Source organism: Leptosomus discolor, chromosome 11, assembly GCF_034619465.1.
Source record: "Leptosomus discolor isolate bLepDis1 chromosome 11, bLepDis1.hap2, whole genome shotgun sequence".
NCBI lineage: Eukaryota > Metazoa > Chordata > Aves > Leptosomiformes > Leptosomidae > Leptosomus > Leptosomus discolor.
The window spans coordinates 10,738,112-10,759,119 of record NC_141401.1 but is presented as its reverse complement, the minus strand read 5'-3'; the positions used below and the strand labels follow the sequence as shown (position 1 = coordinate 10,759,119).

At 38.5% G+C, this 21,008-nt stretch overlaps 1 protein-coding gene across 1 annotated transcript in view; it reads left to right on the top strand.

Annotated features, from left to right (window-relative positions):
- ADAMTSL3 (ADAMTS like 3) overlaps positions 1-21,008 on the top strand; it is a 184,306-nt gene that overhangs the window by 124,320 nt on the left and 38,978 nt on the right. The window contains exons 10-15 of the mRNA XM_086471487.1: positions 2,465-2,603; positions 4,183-4,233; positions 8,213-8,417; positions 9,291-9,438; positions 10,871-10,955; positions 17,761-18,047. Of these exons, the coding sequence (XP_086327613.1) occupies positions 2,465-2,603; positions 4,183-4,233; positions 8,213-8,417; positions 9,291-9,438; positions 10,871-10,955; positions 17,761-18,047 (915 nt within the window). The remainder of the gene's footprint in view (positions 1-2,464; positions 2,604-4,182; positions 4,234-8,212; positions 8,418-9,290; positions 9,439-10,870; positions 10,956-17,760; positions 18,048-21,008) is intronic.

Genomic DNA, 21,008 nt, shown 5'->3' with positions numbered 1-21,008 from the left:
AATTCATAAAGGACATTTTGGGAAAGTAAACAAAGGAATACAATGAGATTTTAAAATAAGGATACTCAAGAGATGAAGGAAGAAAGTATTTCTGTCCACAGTAGTAGACACAAGAGAGAGTTTTAGAACATTCAGTTTAGAAATTAGTTACACAGAAAGCAGACTAAGTAAATAGAATTTAAAGAATGGCTACTATCAATACCTTTGGCTGTCCTATCTTAGACACTTACTCCTGATGGTTGTTAGAGCAGCAAGTGGTGTGCCATAGTGTCTACTCCTGGTTTAAACACTACAGTTTACAGAACGGTTAGGTGAAGTGCAGCTCACCTCTGCTACTGCTCCTCCAGCCCAGCCCACTCCTTGTCATGTCTGGTTCTACAAAAAGTGTGACATTATGGTAGGAGGAGTGTTTGACATTGTAGATAACTATTTCAGTTCAGCTAACACTACCCAGGTCACCTGAAAAAAAAACCTGGGATACTAGTGATACTGGAGTAGTGATTTTCTTGGAAAGTACAAATATGGTTTAAATAGTTACTTGGGACATGAGTAAAAAGAGTGAAAGTTGTTTAAAGCACAAGCAGACTCTGGAGATCGTTTGATGGACCATCCATTTTGGCACTTGCACCTCACTTTAATCTGCAGTGCAGAAAGTATATTTGTATAATATGTAGTCCCACAGGAAACTACTGTATCTTATAAGATACTTGGCCTCAGGAAGTGTGATTCTTGCTGGAACTGTGACTGGCACTATGTATCCTATGATGATTCTATCGCACTGTGTTTATGAACTTTTCCCTAACCTATCTGACAAGGAAAGAAGTGTAGAGCATCACAGTTGTTTTTGAGGACTGCCTGTAAACACTGGATAACTCAAGGGACTTATTTACCTTCAAAGTTATTGGCTCAAATCCAGCCTTGTTCAGACTGGTGTTACGGTTCAAAAATCATAGCTACATGTCAATGTCTTTGAAATTAGCCAGGGTTTTCAATGCCCTACTTTGTAGCTGCACGTCTATAGTATGAGACTTGTACCTTTATCAACAGGGCTTGACATTCTTGATGCCAGTAACTGAAGCACAGAAACTAAGCTACTGCTCACCCATGAAAGTAGCAGCATTAAGAATGGCGTATTACTGAGGCATGCAGGGAAGTTGTATTGCAGCTGCCTGGCTTTAGCCTGTTATCTTAAAGCAGATTTAGTATCCAGATTGTCTGTTTGGCATCTTTACTGGCAGTAAAAGAAAAAGTTCCTCACAACAGAGACTTGGAATCAGTGCACCACCATTTCTCACTTGGATGCTGCTTCTACTTTTAATTCTGTAATCACCATGCGTGGGAAGGGGGAGTGTGACGGGCATCTCAGAAAGCACAGTCAGGTTTGAATGAGCAAGAATATTTAAAAATTGTATTTATCTTGTTTGCAAGTGGCATATCTTTTGGGCCATTTCAGTACTTACAAGAACTGGAACATATATGCTTTGAGCACTGGAAATGCTTAGTTCTTCTTTATCGTTATCACTCTCATGCGTGATGACACTCTGAATCAGCCAAGAGACACACAAATGAAGCCATTGATATACGATACTATGCATTTTCAGTAGACGCTAGAACTTGTGCTGTTCGTTTTTTACTCTATTTAGATTTTAATTCTTGTGGTTTCAAGCTTTTTTTTCTTTGTGCATACCAGAACATCCTCCTCCTCTCCTCAGTTTAAGTCCAAGTCAGCTTTTTTGAATAAGTCTTTTTTTTCTTAGCCAAAAAAACAACCTAGTGGTTTATAAAACTCAGATCCCTTCTTGTAACCAGTCTCCACACAGATTATTTTTTTTTTTTCACCAAGTATTTACTTCAAGTTTTCTTTTGTTGGCTCTTCAACTAGGAATGTTCTTGAAACTATTTCTTGGTTTTCTACAGTTTAACTTAGCAATGTTTTTGGATCTCATCTTCAATTCCTCTGGCTTTGTTTTAAGTATTTATTTTTTTTAGCATACATGACCGTGTAATACAGCTCTCTAACATACATGGTAACTCCTCCTTGGTGGAGGGCAGTAGGACAGTTATAAGTTGTGGAATGTGTAGTAGAACCATATTGCCTCTGTGACAGGTGAGCTGCTCCAGTGTGTGTATTCCTGGATCACATAAAAATGGCTTCATTTCTATGTCTCTTGGCTGATTTAAAGTGTCATTATGCATGAGAGTGATAACTTAGAATATTATTAGAATAACATGGCAGACTCTCATCTGGTGTTAAGATAGTTGTTATGCTGAATTGCCTTAAGTGAAGATCTGGTCCTGCATGTTCCTGTGTCGTGTTTCCTCATTTAAAAGCAAACCAAAGAAGGGTAACACAGGAAATTAATTCAATGGGCAGCACATTATTGGGGGGGGGGTGGGCATGGCTGGGAATAAGGCTGCTTCAATGAATGGCCATTACCAAAATTTAACTTTGCTTCTGCATTAGGTTATCAGCTTAATTCAGCTGAATGTGTGGATATTCGTCTGAAACGTGTTGTTCCTGACCACTATTGTCATTACTATCCAGAAAATAAGAAACCAAAGCCCAAGCTAAAAGAATGCAACATGGATCCCTGCCCTTCTAGGTTTGTATGACAAATAAATGTAAGTGTATGGTATAGTCAGTTACTAAGGAACAAGCAATCGTATTCACTTAATTTCAGTTCTTTTCATCTTTATGGCTACTTAATCTTGGTTGATTATTGCTTGTGTTAAAGGCTGATATCTGGCACCATTGCCAATAAATTTGTGGCACTTCTTCAGTATTGCAGAATAAGAGACTGCTTTATACAGAGGTATTGTAAATATTCATTTGTCTGTTCAAGGGCTAATTCTCCTTTATCTCTTTTGCTGAGTGGTATAGCACTAGTACAAGGATTTTGTGAGGTTGTGTGAGGAGGACAGGTTGTTTGCCTGCATTTGGATTTATTGATGCAGCCATTCAGGATTTCTCATTAGACAGACTGTAGCTCCAGTTCTTAGTCAGCATGCAAGTTTTGCACATAGTTTAACTTGATTTATTCATCTGCTTCCTGTAAAAATTTCATTCTTCATTTATACTGTAGAGTTGACAATGATTAACTTTTGGGGAGGGTGTTGTTATTTTATACTAAGAATTAAAAAAAAAAAATCGTTCAAAATAAATATACTTGTGGTACAAATACTACAGAATATTATTGCCAAATTATAAAGGCTGTAGTATACATAAATTGTATTGAATTGCACTACAGTATTTCAAACTAACTTTTGGATTGTCTGGTGAGGTTTCCTGGCTGTGCTAAAGAATCTTAAAATAACATCACAGTATCAAGTCCCAGAACCTCACACTAATATGCCAGCTGGCCAAGCTAGAGTTATATGCAAGAAGAAAAGGAAACACTCTCAATGGGTTTCATTTCCTATAGCTAAACTGTCCATTTCCTTTCATTCCGGTTGAACATAATCGTTGATAGTGACCCCTAACAGTTGTAGATGTGCAGACTTTCAAGTTTTTTTCCTGGAGAGTTGATCGTTATATAGAGTGGTAAAACTTCAGTAATGCTTAATGGCAAAGGGTGCCAAATGTTGCAAAGCTGGAATGGGAAAATTAGGGAAAGAAAGGGCGTAATTATATTTTTCCTTGCATATTCAATTTAAAGGCAGAAAAAGGGAAGTACTACTGGATATAATACTGTATCTTAGCATTGAAAGTAAGGCTTTATGCCTGCTGTATACTGTGCAGCTCAAATAAACAGCTCTAGAAGGGTCCTAAGCACCATTCAGGACCTATCTAGGATTACTCCTGTGATGCATTTATTTCACTGCCACTCATGTTCCTTGGTGGTCTTTGGTACAGATACAGGTATGTAACTATTTTCTTGTTTATAAAGTAGCACAGTCCTAAAGGATTGCTGGTAATAAATTTCTCTGCTGAAGGCTTGCTCATTTAATATTTTTTTGATGGTATGAAGTGGAGAAACTGTGTGGTGAATACATTTCTATCTGTGCAGAAGTGGTAAGATTATATGAGTCATTGTTTGCCACAAGGCTAATGTTTAATGAACGTAAGATTCCCTCATTTCTTGTTGGGAATTGCTTACTTTAAGCATGGTCATGTAAAAGTATGTACTTGACGTACAGTCTTGGGTATGAGAAATAATGAAGCAATATTTATTTTGTTGACAGTGACGGATTTAAAGAAATCATGCCCTATGATCACTTCCAGCCACTTCCTCGGTATGTATAATCAGGACAGCAGATGGGTCAGCATTAGCACAATTTTCACTGCAAATACCCTATTTGAGTGCTAAGATCATGGAACATCTTCTGTTTTTTTGCTGTACAGGAGAGCAAGTTTATAACAATCCTGTACACATTTTTGAAGCTTGTGATTTATTCCAGCGTGATCTGGATGATTAGCTTAACAGTAAGAGATTAATAGGCTCTTCTTGAAAATATCAACATGGAAGACTTTAAAGGGAAGTGTTGTCCCCCTAAGCCTTTTCCTGCTGTACTGCTGAGAAAACTATCTCCTTTAGAATGCATGTACGAATTCTTGTCTTGAAAGGTTTTTATCTTGAAGAGGTATGCAACGAATATATTCTTTCCTAGAACAGGTCTTCTTATGTTGCAGGACTCTAGAAATTCTTTTTCCCTTGAAAGGTCTCATTATTTTGCTCTTCTTTAGACCTATGCTCTGTTTATTGACATCAACGCTGACATGTCACTTTAAAGATACCGACTTGCTGAATTCTGAATGTTTATTGCTTAAAATTATGTACTCAGAGGACAATTTGTTGCATTTTTTTTCTTACCTGAATCAATCACAAGAATTTAATACTTCTCTGGAAGGCTTAGACATCCTGTAAAGATTGTTAGGACTAAAAAGCATTAAGCCAGATTTACTGTTAATGTAAAGAATTATAGTTGATGCATGTTTATCTGAGTTGAACCTTGCTTTATTATGTCATGAAATGAATAATGTGTATTTTTCCAAAGAAGTAAAGATATGAAGTAATAAGAATGAAATCATAGACTTACATGGCTCAGTGGAGCTACTGATTACAGCTGATATAAATGTCATAGTTTATTTCTGTAGCAATTTACACTTGTTGTGGATCTGCTGTCCTGTGATGTACTTTGGCTTTCATACATAGATTGAGATTATTTTCCTCTACAGCTTTATCGTGTAAAGTTCCATAATCATATTCTGTGTCTCTCCCCTTCAATTTCTTCTGCCAATTCCTTTGTACTTCAGATCTCCTCTGGAACTCAGCACAATTTATTTACATGAGTATTTCACCTTCTGAACCGCTCAGGGCTTGGAGACCAATTGGAAGAGAAATTTAATCCCCCTTTCTGTGCTCAGCACGTGTGCATGACACTGTGGTGTCTGTGATAAAGCCATGGGCAGGTTCTCTGATTTCAAACACTGAGAACTACAAAGGCCCACCTCAGTTGGACACCTCAGTGTGTCCTGTCAGAAGGTATCACGCTCTTCCTGAGTGATGCTCAGGAGTAAGAACTGTAAGACATCAGATGGCCAAACATGGCTCAGAGTTGGTGCCAGCAGGAAGGAGAGAGAGGAAATAGGCTGTGTTTCACACACGATGAAGATGTAAAAGCACCTCTTCTTCCTGGAATTTCTGAAAGAAAACAGCAGCTGAAACAGCTAGCCTGTATACCTGCATCATGAGGCAAATCTGGTCCAGCACGGATGCAAGTCTTGCTTCAGTGTGGCAGGATGTATTTTCTCTGTGCTGTTGCCTGTCAAGTAACTGCGATGCATTACTCTGTGCCAGTTCTACTGGGGCTTCTTCCACCTTTTCTTTTTGCTTTTTCTTTTCTTGTGTGTTTCTTACATGCTAACTTGAGACTGTTCTTGCAAAGCAGCAGAATACCAAAGTACTGTAGATACGCAGGACTGTACAGACTCCTTCACCTTGACCAGCAGTCATACATCACACCTCCTACATAACACAAGGGCCATGTGGAGGGCTGCTTTGCAGTCCTGTGGTGTTTACCACTACTTTCCCATTCACACGAGGAAGTTGTGGGAAAGTCATGGTGCGCACCACAAGATCTTGAAAGAGTTCTCCTGTGGCTAGAGTTGTAAATGCCCCACTGAAATATTTTTACAGATGGAGGATTCTTTTGAAATAAATAGAAAAATTTCCCAGGATGAAAATTTTCTTTTAAAGCTTTTGGAAAGCCTCCATTTATTTCAGACTTGTTGGACTGTTGAGGATCCCTTGACAGCTGTGGGTTCTGGAAAGTATCTCCTTGACTGCTTGCCCAAGACCCCCCTTTTCCCCAGTAGCCATAGACCTCACTCCATCTTGAAAATGCTTATGGGAGTATGGGATCTGGAGTGTGTTTGAAACTGATGAGATAAAGAAAAACAACTATAAAACTTCATGCTATAAACACTTGCGAGGCTAGTATTACATATAGTACAGTGAGCCTTATATGTATAAATCCATGAGCTGCTAATTCACTGAACAGTTAATTGCTTTTTAGTTCCTGAATTTTTTGAAGAAAATGAGTCAATGCTGGCCATTCAAGTAGGTCAAAGAAAAGTGTAACTGCTGCTCTTCAAATGTATTTTGTACTTGAGATATGATATCAGTATCTGGGCATACAGCTTCATTCTGAATGCTTTTGAGTGTATATATATACTCTCTGGTTAATGTTCCATGGCTTGCTGTATGTTTCATACTCATTCTTTTGTTGAGCTTAAGCATGATGAATATGTTTTTGTAGGCAGTTTAATGAATTGCTTAAAATAGGAAGTGTCCTTGATTTACCTGCTGTATCATAGAAAGTGGGTAATAATTACTTAAATTTACCTTTGATTTATAGGCCTTTGCTTCATCTGCTCTGAGATTATGACTTCCTTTATGATAGCTGAGTTACTCCTGATGAATTGATTTTGGTGGGATATTGTAGTACTTGCTGAGTCTATTGTTCATAATGGATATAATTTTTTCATGATCCTTTCTGAGCCCCTTCACTGGTAATAGGGATAAGTTTTAAACTGACAAGATGTTGATGAACCGTAAGATGTGCTACAGGACTCAATCATTTCCAGGGGTTTAGCTTTGATTTGGGTGGGTGGTGGAATGAAAGCAACAGAGAGGAGGTGAAGGATGAGGAAAAATTGCATAGGGGTCAGTGGAACCTGTAGACACATGCTTTGATAGAAGCTTGTTATCTCTAAACATGACAGGAGCAGGACTTTATTGAAGTTAGTTTTTGCTGAGAAGTGATTGGTTAAATGTACATTCGTGCTATGACCAAGTGATAAATGAAACAGAGTTTGTAAGCTAAAAACCTCCATGTAATTCTCACTTCAGATGGTTGACAGGGCAATGTGAGTTCTTAATCTGTGCATCACCCTGCTTCAGGAGAAATCACCTAGGTTAGCTGAAGCAGCTGAAGTGGATGAGCAGCTGCCTTTTGCTTGAAGCAAGTTGGAAAGTGTGAATACAAAGTCATTCAACAGCATTTTAATGAGGGTGGAAAACTCTTGCAGAACTGCAGTGATGACCAGCCAAATGATACCTGTCACAATTTAATTTGTTCGCAGTCCTTATGGATGAGGACAGTTTGAAGTGAAAAGGCTGGGTTTACACAAAGCAAGTATTAGAGTTCCCATAAAAATTCCTTCATGAACGGATTTTTTTAAGGGCAGTCTGCATGATGCGAGCAGTGATGAGCAACTGTGGGTAATAACACCCTCAGTCAGCACAACCAGATCAGTCTTTATCTTTGGACTTCATAAAATCTCAAATACATATGCTTCTCAGTGTCCAACAACGGTAATAAGAGTATATGTGACCATGTAAACTAACTGTGAAAAATATTCTATTTAGATGATTTAGACTATTTGCAAGTAAAATCAATACAGTAATCAAACTCAGTATATTTAGGGTCTTTAACTCAGGTATGAGAATAAGTTTTTCAGTTCCTTTGGAAAATGTACTTTGATTTATAGTTCTTTCTTCTCATTTTGCACATGAATTTAAGCCTGGAAAAATGCATGGTAGCTCTGTAATTCAATGTATTTATATTCAGTGTGTGGTAAGAATCCAGCAACCAAACTATCGCTGATTTTTAATGACATTAAGGTTGGATTCAGTATTTTACACTTTTAATAGAAGATAGTGGAATAAAAATTAGCCTTATTTTTAATATATGTGAGTTCTTTTTCCAGGTGGGAACATAACCCTTGGACTGCATGTTCAGTTTCTTGTGGAGGTGGTATTCAGAGGAGAAGTTTTGTGTGTGTAGAGGAGACCATTCATGGAGAGATATTGCAAGTGGAAGAATGGAAATGCATGTATGCCCCTAAGCCCAAAGTCATTCAAACCTGCAATCTCTTTGATTGTCCTAAATGGGTGGCAATGGAATGGTCTCAAGTAAGTTGAAAATTAATTTGGGCCTTTATTCTTGTTTTCTAAAGAAAGCCTCTACTCTTATGTTACCATATATTTGTGAGCCCAGGGCTATTAGAAAAATATAGCCCTGCAAGCGTATTTCATAGTACTTACCAGGAGAAGTTTATGCTAAGTAATTTGGTCTGATAATCAAAATGGTAACGTGTCTGTGTGGAGAAAAATGCATATAGAATTACTTATGCCTGTTGAATTCCTGCTTTACATGGAGGAGAAATTAGAGCCAGCAGTCAGGCCCCTTTGCAATCAGGTTGTTTATCTCTCAGTTCTTGATAAATGTAATATTTCACTGCATATAATAACTAAAGGCATGTCTGTCTAGGGGCTGACATGTCTGCAAGGGTGATTTTCCAGCATTCTTACCCTTCGTTATAGTAACAAGAACATAAAGCCAACTTATCTTGGCTGTAGTTATCTGATACAGTCAGATAGCTCAACACTTCTGTAATTCCTTAGTTCATCCAAATGACATCACTGACATATAGTGAAGAAACTGTTCTTGTGGTACATCTGACCCAGCTTTAACTAAAAATGACCACTGTGAGAGAGCATATTCTCTCATAGCTACCTCTGTTTCAGACTGTTGCCAATCAGATAAGCTTTACAGAACACTGAGAAATCACTTGCGTTCCCAAAACTTAGATGTTTTTCCCAGCATCGAGCTTGCCTTTATTCACCTAGCAATGCAGGGACAAATTCATACGTCTCGCGACACCTGGTTGATTGTGGAAAAACATTAGTGAACACATAATTGGTACTTCTAATTTGCTTTTTAATGGTATTTGTAAATATAATAAAAAAAGAAACAGTGTGAGTTGGTTGCATTGTCTCCTGCAGTGCACAGTGACCTGTGGCCGAGGCTTGCGTTACCGAGTAGTGCTGTGTATTGACCACCGCGGGCAGCATGTCGGTGGCTGCAATCCACAACTTAAACTACACATAAAAGAAGAGTGCATCGTGCCAATACCATGTTACAAGCCAAAAGGTAACTGGAATTTTGTCTGGGTCTGTTATTGTTTTACATTTTTGTTAAGAGAATTAAAAGCCCCTGGTAACCTTTTTCAGAAATGCCAGAAGGTGGAATTTACTGGGACTTTTTTCGGTCTTGGCAGAAACAAGCATTTTAATTATTGGTGCTAGGAAAAGTGTCCTGCTGATATTTTTTGCTGATAGTGTGGCCAGACTGTCATGAGGTGAAAATGCTAACCAAATCTATACAGCCTGGTCAAATTGGGAAAACCAGAATTAATGAGTTCAACATGAGGAGGAAGAGTTGTTCAGTAATACTTGAAATGGGAACGATACTCCACTTATATCACTTGGGATCTTGTTCGTTTGCATCTCATTAAATGTGTCAGCATTCTCAGTGGGCCTCATCAGTTCATTAAGTTATAATCAAAATGTTTTCCTTCTCTCTTCTCCATTTGTGTGTGTTTAAAAGGTCTGAAACAATGTAAATTGACAAATATTCTCTAAAAGAGTTGGTAAGGCATAAAACAGTAGGTGGGAAGGTGAAAAGAAAAAACAGAGATGAGGAGGGAAAGCAGTATATCTTGTCCCATGCTCATTTCTGTCTCTCTGGGCCCAGAAAATTTTACTAGGTGCTACTCCCATTCTTTCAGGTTTTATTTGAAAACCTGTGTTTTCAGACCTTCACAACTCACCGTAAAGATGTACATAGAAAAAGTGAAAGCTATCTGACGACCCTATGTTTTTCTTCATGATGTTTTCAGACTCCAGAGAATTCTTCAAGCAGAAAATTATTTGGGGTTAAACCATGAAGTACAAACTAGTACTGAAATTTTGAGAACCTTCTTCTGGTAATTTACTTAAGTTTGGAGGCACAGATACTCAACTGGCTTACAGTACTCTGAGAAAAAGCGTCACAGAAGTGTAGGATGTATAGACGGATAAAAGAAGCTAGTATTGTTTTCTAAATTAATTTCCAATTTTGGGAAAGCTGGCTAACTCAGCAAAAAACCCCACATTTTCTGTGAAAATTTTCTAATGAAGCCAGTCTATCTGGAGAGGAATATACATTTGCTATGCTCTGGCTTCTTTTTCAGCTGTAAACTTAAGTTATGACGATAATCCGTTACAATGAGATATAAACTACAATCTACTAGAAACCGTCTGCATTTAGTGAAGATATGGGAAGGAATTTAAAGGTTAATCAGAAATGGAAATTGGATTACTGGTACCCTTTCAGTAAAAAGGGGTGTCAGAATGGAGCTCGAACATCATGAAGAAATTTTCTAGTAAATTATGTCTTATTATCCAGTATATCTTTATTCAAAAGCATTAGATCAATAGGCAAAGTAAAGTGTGACGTGCTAAGGTGAATAATGCTAACATCTACATGTTACTTTGATTTTGGAAGAATTACTGAATGTTTTTGGATTTTTTTTCTCTACCAGAAAAAAATCCTGTGGAAGCCAAATTGCCATGGTTTAAACAGGCACATGAAATGGAAGAGACCAGAACAGTCTCAGAGGAGCCAACGTAAGTACGTTGTCTTTTACAGTGAAGAAACATTTCCAGCATATTTTGCAGATCATCTGGAATGACTGTTGCTGTGCAGTTTGCTTTGACATTTGGCCCTCCTTGGGAGATGTGTTGTGCGCTGTTCCTAGTTTTACATCTCAATAGCTTTGCTTCTGGAACTCCTGTTCTGGGTCACACAGAGCTACTCTATTATAATATCCCTATACCATTCAAGCAATGCAAAGGGATCTTAATTTAGCCTAATTAAGCCCTAATTAATGCATGCGGAAGCATTTCAACAGATGTAAATTAAATAAATTCGGTTTTATCCCGGTCACTGCAATTAAGAGGTACTTTGTAGGGTTGCCAAGGTTTCCTTGGGGGGTGAGACCAACGCATAAAAAAGTGAGAAAAACCTGCTAATCTCTGAGCTTAGCTGAATCTATGGGGATAAATTGTGATATTTTACGTGTACGTATGTATGAAATAACATCTGGATTTTGTGCGTCCCCTTAAAAGCTGATGGGGATAAGCCTCACAACATTTAAGTCCTGGGAATGAAAGCGTAACTTAAATCCAGCTACACTTGTTCCTGTCCCTTGTATGTTGGGGCATCCACACAATTGCTTATATCCCCTGTGCACGTTTCATGCATATGCATGTCTAATATATTCAATATATAGTATATAACTTTCTAGAAAGTAGTAACTTTCTGTCAGGTTTTCACTAGAGATTTTGAACAGTATTTTGTTGTGCTTTGCCAAATTCTGCACTCATTTGTAGTAATGTTAGTTTAAAATAGTTTAGATGAGTTTACTGAAGTTACTTTGGATTTATATTGCTCTGAGAGTGGAGTGTGCCCTATAACTTCTTGTTTTTCTTCTTCCATCTAACTATTCCTGATTTTTTGGCACACATGCACCAGCAGGTGTGATCATGAGTAATAAAATCTTTACACCTGCACTGACTCACAGAAGAGCCCTCTTGCCAAACAGGTGTTTGCACAGTTATGGTGACTGTACTTTTAACTTTCACTGCTCTAGCCTCTCAAGTCAAGTGTCAACCTACTGTGAGTGGTTATTTCACTCTCCAAATTGGTGGCCCTGAATTCAGGCAGGGTAGTAGCACAGATATAAAAATAAAGTGTGATTATCGAAGGGGGTGATGTAATCAAATGTGCCTGTTGAATGTCAGCGTATCAGAATTAATGTATATGTGGCCACCTCTAAAGAGGATTCAGCATGAAGCTGTAAAGAAAACGATCTCTAGCATTACAAAATCATGCTGTGGCGACCGTGAGCTAATGTATACTCTAGGTTTTTAGGATCCTTCAGCAGCAGTCTGACAGAACAAGCAGAGGGAACTGGCAGGGACACAGCATGCTAGTTCTAAGTGTATTTAGAATATAATAGAGCTGAGCTGGAAACTTTGAGGTGGGTTCCCTTGTACCTTGTCCTCACAAAGAAAGCAGTTATTCGTGCCTTCCTAGACATGACTGATGTATTCCACTGCATACTCACTGGGTGGATGCAGCCATGTATTCGAGTTCTCAGCACGTCCTGTCACAGCTGTGCAGCTTTGCAGTTTCCTGGATCTTCTTTCTTCTTCACGTACTCTGGAGATTGAAATTTTCTTCATCTTTCATTCATGATCCTTATCCTGTCCTGCTGAGACTCTTCCCTTCACGTTTTCCAGAAGCATCTTCACCTAAGTCTAAAAGGTTTCTCTTGCTGATGACTCTTCTCTGCCATCCTTCTCTTTACTGAGGTGTTGCTGAGGTGCTGTGCTCACCTAGTCTGGGTACTCTGGGCTCTCCTGGGAGCCACCTCTTACACTTTAGCCAGATTACCCACTAGTTTCTTTTTACCTGAATTCTGCTGCCACCTGCTCTTACTTTATTCTTCTGAGGAAGCTGGCATGTAAGGAGAAATGAGAAATAACTGATCCCTGACTTCATTCCTTTTTGCAGATTGCCTGTTGGTCATGTGGACAACGGTTTGCAACCAGAGCAGTTTCTCAATAGATGCTTTAAATCTCATGCCCTAACTGCTCCAGTCTTTTCCAGCTGGAGTGAGATTTTTGGGTCAGGGTTTAGTTTAAAAAGAAACTGTAACAATAGGTTGTTACTTCTCCCAGAGTAAATTAAAACAAGATTTCCCTCTGATTTGGATCTGTTTAACTTTGTTTTCTGTAATTTACGCATGGCACAGTGATAACTCGTAGCCCACCTCTGCCTAGCGGGAGGCTTATGATTTCCTTGGTGAAATGCCATCACTTTTAATTTTAGTTATTCTCTTGTCATCCAAACATAAACCACAATACGAAGTCTCAGCTTCTAGCCCATCCTTTTATTACAACTGTCTTTCTATGCTTTTTGTGTGATATTTTAGTTGATATTTTAGTTGATAATGAATAGGAGAATAAATGCAGCTGTGTTTTAGAACCCACAAATGATGGATATGCCAAAAGTAGCTTGTGGAAGATAAATACTTCTGCCGCTGTGGTCTACCGCGGCTGGTGTCCTGAATTTACATAGAAGGGGAACGTTCAAAAGCTTCTTTTTTTTTTTATTATTAGCAAAATAAAAATGACTGCCCTTAAAGTGAGGCCAAGAAAAATGTAGGTCTGACCTTTTTAGTTTTTAGTTGTGGAATGTGTTGACAGTTGATACCAATCATTATTTTAAACATTCTTCCCTCGAGCCTTCTTAGTTACAGTGGGATTCACAGAGAAGATCCAGCAAGGTTTTTGCAGGCTTTTTATTAATCATAAGTTAAAGAAATAGACACCTCGACTGCCTTTCCCTGTCATAGCTTAGGAAAAAATGAAAATGCTTTCAAAAGCTGATATATTTTTTCAGCAACCTGAGCTAAAAAATAATCAGTAGGTTTGTGGAGTTGCATTCGCTGAATGTGTCTCTCATAAAGGTTCTTGCTCATTGTGTTTGAGTAATTTTCATGGAAGTGTCACCATCGTGCCTCTGGTGATAGAGTTACACGTTTTTCACAGCTTCTTCTCTTAAAATGGTCTGGTGATTTTGCCCAACACATTACAGTCGAGGCTGGTAAAACCTGGTGGTGCTTGTCTGTTTAGAGCAGGCAAGGGGAGTGCTCCAGGCAGAGGTAGGGTGCCATCATCGTGGATGGTGTGCCCCCGTAAGCAGCCAACATTTTAGATGTTTCTGCAAACTTTTATCCAGGCCCCTTGGCGCACTGTCATTGGACTGGAAATATCACAAAGGCAGCCTTTTTTTTCAAGAGTTAGGCATTTCCTGTCTTAACTGAAAGCAAGAACTGCAGGCACGAGGAAAATTTAAAAAAAAATATTAAGAGACACCATGTTTTCCAAGTCTTTAGAAAGCTGCAGAAGGCTGTGCTGAGTTGTTTTCTGTTCAGATTTGATTTGGTTGGATTGGGCTGTTCTGTCCCAGTTTTATCATAAATAGTTCAGGTCACTGCTTCATTTTCCCAGTCATCCTACACTGGCTTTTTCAGAGCATGCCAGGTGAATGCACCTTTCCATTAGTGTTAGACTGATAACACTGCAGCATGGACATACTCTCCACTGCATCTGTAGTGTGTACATGATTTATACCTGTGCAGACGGTTATAGGAGCATTTGATTTCTACATTGCACTGAGAAGAATGACTGTACAAAAAGGCTGGTTGTGCAAAGTTGTGCCTGCTCAGATTTGCATTTCTCCATTCTTTTCCTTTTTTCAATCAGGAGTCTCATCTACAAACCTAGTTAAAGATCCCATGAAAGACCTTTACCACCATCCTATCCATGGCTACATGGATGGTTACCACCATCCTATCCATTCCATTATAAATTCCTGATGATCTGCAAGGAATCATAATACAAGCACTTTGATGCTTCTTAATCCTGTCCTGAGATCACTCTGAGTGTATGTTCATCAAAGGCAGAGTGAATTTGCTTCAGGGAAGTATTGTGTGAAAGCATTGCCGCGTGTGTGCTGTGAATGCCACTAAGTATAAAATGTATCACTTCTGAGGCTGATGGAGTTTGCTTTAACTATCTGTCACAGGCTTTGGTTGTGTGTTAAATAAACAATAAAAATAAAAAAGTCATCTGCCTGAACTCAAAATTCAGATACAATGCCAGCCTCTGAAGCTCTCTCACTGTCCAGTCAGTTCTAATTTTGTATTAGCAGTCTCAATTGGCTTCCATTGAAGGTACTTAAAGTGTGACTTTAACATGGCTATCCAGTTCTATAACTTAGCATTTTAATAGCTAAATAGTCGTGTGACTGTTTTAGCAAATTCCAAGGTAGAATAAAAATTATTTGGGGTGTTGTTTTTTTTTTTTTTTATCTTGCACTTCACTGAAAAATACCAGACACTAATATTGAACAGGAAAACCTCAATTATAATATAGGCTTGCTATAAGTCAAAGAAAAAATGCTTAGGATCTTCTGAGATTCTTTATAAATCAATCGGTTGTTGCATGAAATGATTGCTGTGGTTCTAAATTTCCTTTCATTTATACAGGGTTTCCAAAGAACGCATCATACATTATTTTTGGAATGTTTTAATGCACTCAGATAAGAGTATACAAAACTAACACTAATTTCTGGTATGCTACTCTCATGCTTTTACCAAAAAAAGTTATTTGCTTTCAGACTGTAAACTGTTAGGTGTGGTCAGAACACCAACCAACTCTTTTCAACTATAAATGTCCATCAGTTTTATTTTTCCAATTAGGTACATAACTACAAATGGACTTAACCTTTTTTTTTTAAACAGAAGGAGAAGGGAAGTCATAATTTTGTTAAGCCTATGCGCAATGGCCTTGATCCAATAAAGCACTTAAGCACAAGTTTAACCCTGAACACGTTATAGTCCTATTGACTTCAAAGGGCGGCTAATATGCTTAAAGTTAGGCACATGCTTAAGCGTTTTGTTGGCTGAGGGTGATTTTACCATGGCCATCCTAGGTAGTTTGCATGGCTGTCTTTGAAAAGACAGTGAGATCTGATGTTCCAGGCTTAAGCTGATTTTGTCTGCTGGGTTCTAAGTGAAAGCCTACCTTTGCAGCTTTACTCACAGATGTTCAGTTGGAATTTGTTATCAAAAGCATGTCTGGACATTGACCCCTACCAGCTGTGCCGTTGGACTTGGTGGGCTGTTAGACTGCGCCAGTAGGGATTTAATCACTGTAGGACACAGCCATCCACCATTCTAATAACACTCTTCCAATAAAAATCAATCTGGTCATCTACTTCAAAGGTAGTCAGGCTTGTGAAGTGATGAGCACTTGCAGTTTTCCTTGGCTTCAAGAGGAGCTGGGGATACTGCACCCTTTACTGAAGTCTGTCAAAGACCAGTGAGCTCTAACTAAAATTTCAAGGAAAATTTTAAGTGATGGGCTTTGACATCTTTCTTTATCTTTGTAGTAGAGCTGTAAAGGTATTTCATCAACATCTTCTTAAAGAATAACCAGTTACCTTGTAACCTTTATTGGAAATGGGAGTAGTCTTTTCCACAGGATACAGTCTGTCTTGGGGTCTATCCCAAACACAGCTTGGGTGACTGCCCCAAGGACTGAGTTAGAGTATCCTTATGGGTTACCCACTCGTCTGTTCTCTTTTCTTCTATTTAATTCTTCCTCTGTATATACTGGCAAGAAGTTATTGGCTCAAGATGGTAAACTGTCCACAGAATCAACCACACTGTGTTGACATTTTTCTATGCTTATTGTGTATGCAGAGAGTAAATACTGATTTTTGTCTTGCACAACTGTTCTTATGTTTATAAGGGCAGCTTTTCTGCAGTAAAGATAATTCTTAATTAAAGATAAGGACAAAATCTTTGAACCCTAATTTGGATTTTTCCTTTCAAATACGTTTTTAGCGTTGGTCAAATATATTCTCCTGTATTTCCCATTTGTGTTCTGATCATCAGCTGCGTTTGGACATATAATAAAGAACAACTACAACCTTTTGAAAAAAAAGTCCTATGGAACTCTGTACTTGATTTCTCATAAACTGTACCCCAGAGACACTCAGGATGACTTTATTAATGAAATTCAGCCCCTTGGCTCTAGTGCCATTTTGAAAATTACTATCAGCTATTAATGTGACCCTCGAAGTCAGAGAGTATTATAGACTAAAACCTCCTTTTATTCAGTAAATTAATGATCTGTAAAATAAGATTTTACCACAGTTCACCAGGAGCATAAATGCTTTCTAATAAAAATGATGGATTAGAGACTGAGCCAGTTAGAACTCTTTATTGAAGATGAGAGGCTTCTTACAAGATTAAATCTGAACAACAGCCTGTGGTGATGTGCATGGGAGATAGCTAGATTTGAAAAGGGCCTTTCTTTTGTCTGATTGCTGATTATTAGTATGACATAAGGTGATGACCTTTCTCAGATTTAAGCAGACTGCAAATATACTTTTGGCATATGTCTAAGTCTGTGTACCTGGGGAAATATTTTATATTGTATAGATATGTCTTCATGGAGTTTCTCCTTTTTTCTGCTGAAGGAGTTTGAGAAGAGATTTAGGTGATGTCCTTTCTCCCCAAAAAAGGAGACAGCTTTCCCTGTTCCTTATGATTCTTTCTCCTCTTTTCCTATATCATTTCTTCCATGGATTTTGAGAAATGGTCTGGGATGGAAGGCAAGTGAAAGATTTAAGACACTTGATTATGCATTTTATTTAAACATCAAATATTATTATGTATTGTCTGCTTCGTGTATAAACATACATTTATATGTTTTAGCTATTTTTTAACTGTTCACACAGAGACATAATTATATGGAATGACTGTTTCTACTGCGTTGTGATTATTCACAGGTTTATTCCTGAACCCTGGTCTCCATGCAGCGCCACGTGTGGTGATGGCATACAGGTGCGAGATGTGAAGTGCCGAATTCTTCTCGCTTTTACTCAGACTGAGGTTGAACTGCCTGAAGAGGAATGTGAAGATGTGAAGCCACCAACAGAACGGGTCTGTCACCAGGCATCCTGTGACAGTGACCCTGTCCCCTACACACCAGAATTTTCACATGCTGAAGATGGCAGTGTGACTCATGACTGGGAATACATTGGTTTTACTCCTTGTTCAGCCACATGTCTTGGAGGTACCTTTATTTATTTATTTATCCTGAGTTGTAAGAATTTGGCATTGTTTGACATTGTTGGGTCTTCGGTTAGTGCTACCCTAAAGTAGCTATGTTGATCTGCAGGAAAACATGCAGCTTCAAGTTTTACCTTATTTCTAGGTTATCCATAGAGTATTTCAAACTACTTTGTTTCCTTTACGTCCTGTGTTTAAATACCACCTTTATTTGATTAAGTAAGTTTGCAAGAAGTTGTTGATACAGCAACTTGCTTTAGTCTTGTTGCTGCAGGAGTCTCAGCTGCAGGAGTCTCAGCTGCCAGGCAGTTGGTGGTACCAGCATGTTTAATGCGTCCGTGATGCACATGTTTAGACGACCTATCTTTTCCTAGGAACTGAAAGTGTATGGTGTCAGTGTTAAAATTCCTATGTTAATTATTCCTTAGCTTCCAAAATGCTGCCGTTTTCTGCAGTACAGTAGGGATATGAAGTTGTAATTAGGGACACTTGCTTTCAGTCTGACCAACATGAAGATCAAATGGCATTTTTTTAGGTCTTGGTACAGTGTATCGCTCAATAGGAACTCTGTGCCATACATCTGTCTGCAAGTAGTTAGGCACATTCCTTTTTGGATGTAATCGAATCTCCCTGTCGACCTAAGTACATGTTACTAGACAAGGTTGCTGGTGTTGCTACTACATACTGTACTTTGGGACTGAACACAAGTGAATTATGAAGTGTTAAATGGAGGCAGTGGAGTTGTGAACACACCTATATATGACAGGACTGATGACATCAGTGGGAAGTGAAGACAGTTGTACCCACAGAAGAAACAAAAAATGTAGAAAAGGGGAGATCAGAAACAACTGGAAGCAGAGAGCCGGTCTAGAGCTCACAGAAAGCAGTCTCCCTTGTACTATTCACCAGTTCAAACCTTGAAGACAGAAGCTGGGAGGGATGCCCTAGAATGTAATCAGCAGGATGGTAAGTGACTGACAAGTGCCTCCTTTATCATTTCCTATCGCTGTTTACTGACGGGGTTGATCCACAGGAATAGCAGCTCACGTGATCACAGAAGTTGATGCATCCCATTCCCTCCCTACCTTCAGTGGATGTTATGACTAGCAAGGTAGAAGAGGCTATAGTCCAAGTATGTATGTAGAGATGTGTGATGGTACTGACAGCTGAGTGTCTCTGTTTCTTCATTTTAATGAGGGAATTATTTCCAGAAATAAGGAAATTGTACTCTAAAGCAGAAACAAGGCTTTCAGTACTACTAAATTTGTAGTTGTCTCGTTTCTCAACTGATTTTTGTAACATACAATCATTTCATTGCCATCTTATATCCACTTTACTACTGCTTTTTAGCCAATATCTTTGTTAGAGGTCTTCTAAAACAAAGTTTTTGAGTTTTGAGGACATCAGCAGACATCTAGGCTGAAATAATCTCTAGTCTTTGCCTGCTATTGCCCATGTGCATGTTTGCATTGCCTGCATCTTCACATGTGAGTTTGACCGTGCAAAAATGTTCCCATAAACGGTTGCACTTGGACTGCAAGCTGATGGCAATTTAGGGAGCCTGTACTGAAGACGGTAGTTTCATTTGCCAGCACAAACGAACTTCAAATTGACTGATGAACAGAATCTCATATTCAGCTTGATTTTGTTCCTGAGGGAGCTGAGTGTGAGTTCTGTTGTTGACTTCTGGCCCTTTCATGCATTTGTGATGTTGCCTGACCCAGAATTGTTCTATAGGTGTTTGTAGCAATCTAATCATTTGTTTGATATGCAGTAGAAATGATCCATTTGAAAGTTCGAAAGAAAATATCTGTGTTCTTGAGACTTCTGTAGTATCACTGGTACTATGTCTAGACGTTTTTCTTCTGTGGTGCTCCTGGGAAATGTGGGAAGTTGTCATGGTATTTTATCAAGGAGCAGCCTCTAAAGTCCCTGTACTGTTATGCTAGTTAGGTAGCAGTGGGTTTTTTTTCCTTCTATCAGTTCTGGTCTTCTTGCTGCCTTGGCAAAGGCGTTCAAACAGACCAAAAATTACCTGTCGATAAATAGTTTTAAGGGAACCAGACATCTCTTCTGTTTCCAACTTACTGCAATGTACTAACTAATGATCTCACTGTCTACTATTTTTTCCATCGTGTAGTTCAAAGAAGCTGATCCATTTCTGCTAAGTTTTATGTTCAAATCTCATTTCAATTAGTTGAACTCTTTAGTTACAAGAAATAAATGTTGTCTGAGGTTGGAATATCCCAGTGTAATGTAAATTATATGAGGTACTTTTTCTCTAGTATCTATGTATCTAGCAGTGGCTATTAAAATAGATTCCTGTGGATTTCTGTATCCTTGGAATTCCCTACCCCATTTCTTAGTGCTTGACTCTGAATGAGGGAAAAGTTTGCAGGGTCTAAGCAGGCTGGAAGCTTTATTGCCACTGTTTGAGCAAGGACAGGATCTCTGTTTCAGTGCTTGTCACTTACACCTTTTTAAAAAATTCTTCTACAGACTAGACACTTAATTCACTCTCCTCTGGTCCCTCTCCAAAGCACATTTAAAAATGCAGATGGAAACATTGTTTTTTGAGGTATTAGAATTACAGAGATAGAGCAATCTGCAAGGCATTATCAAACATCAATTTTACTTTCCAGTTCACCATATTTGGCTGGTTCTAGAGCATTACTAACATGAGTCTTTGGTAATTTTATGTGCTTTCTGCACCAAATCTGTGTGACTTGTCATGAGACAGATGTCACCTTCAACATCCATAGGAAACTCTCTAACCACCCTGAAAGCTAAAGATCTATTTTTTCTTCAGTGCCTGAAGAAATCTCAAGCTGAAAAATAAGCCAACTGTGTGCTCAGGGACCTCGGGATTTGCCTTCATTTTCCTAGATTTTATTTATCTATCTATCTATCTATTTATTTATTTATTTATTTTAATTTGGATAACTTTGGCCCTGATGGGAGACCC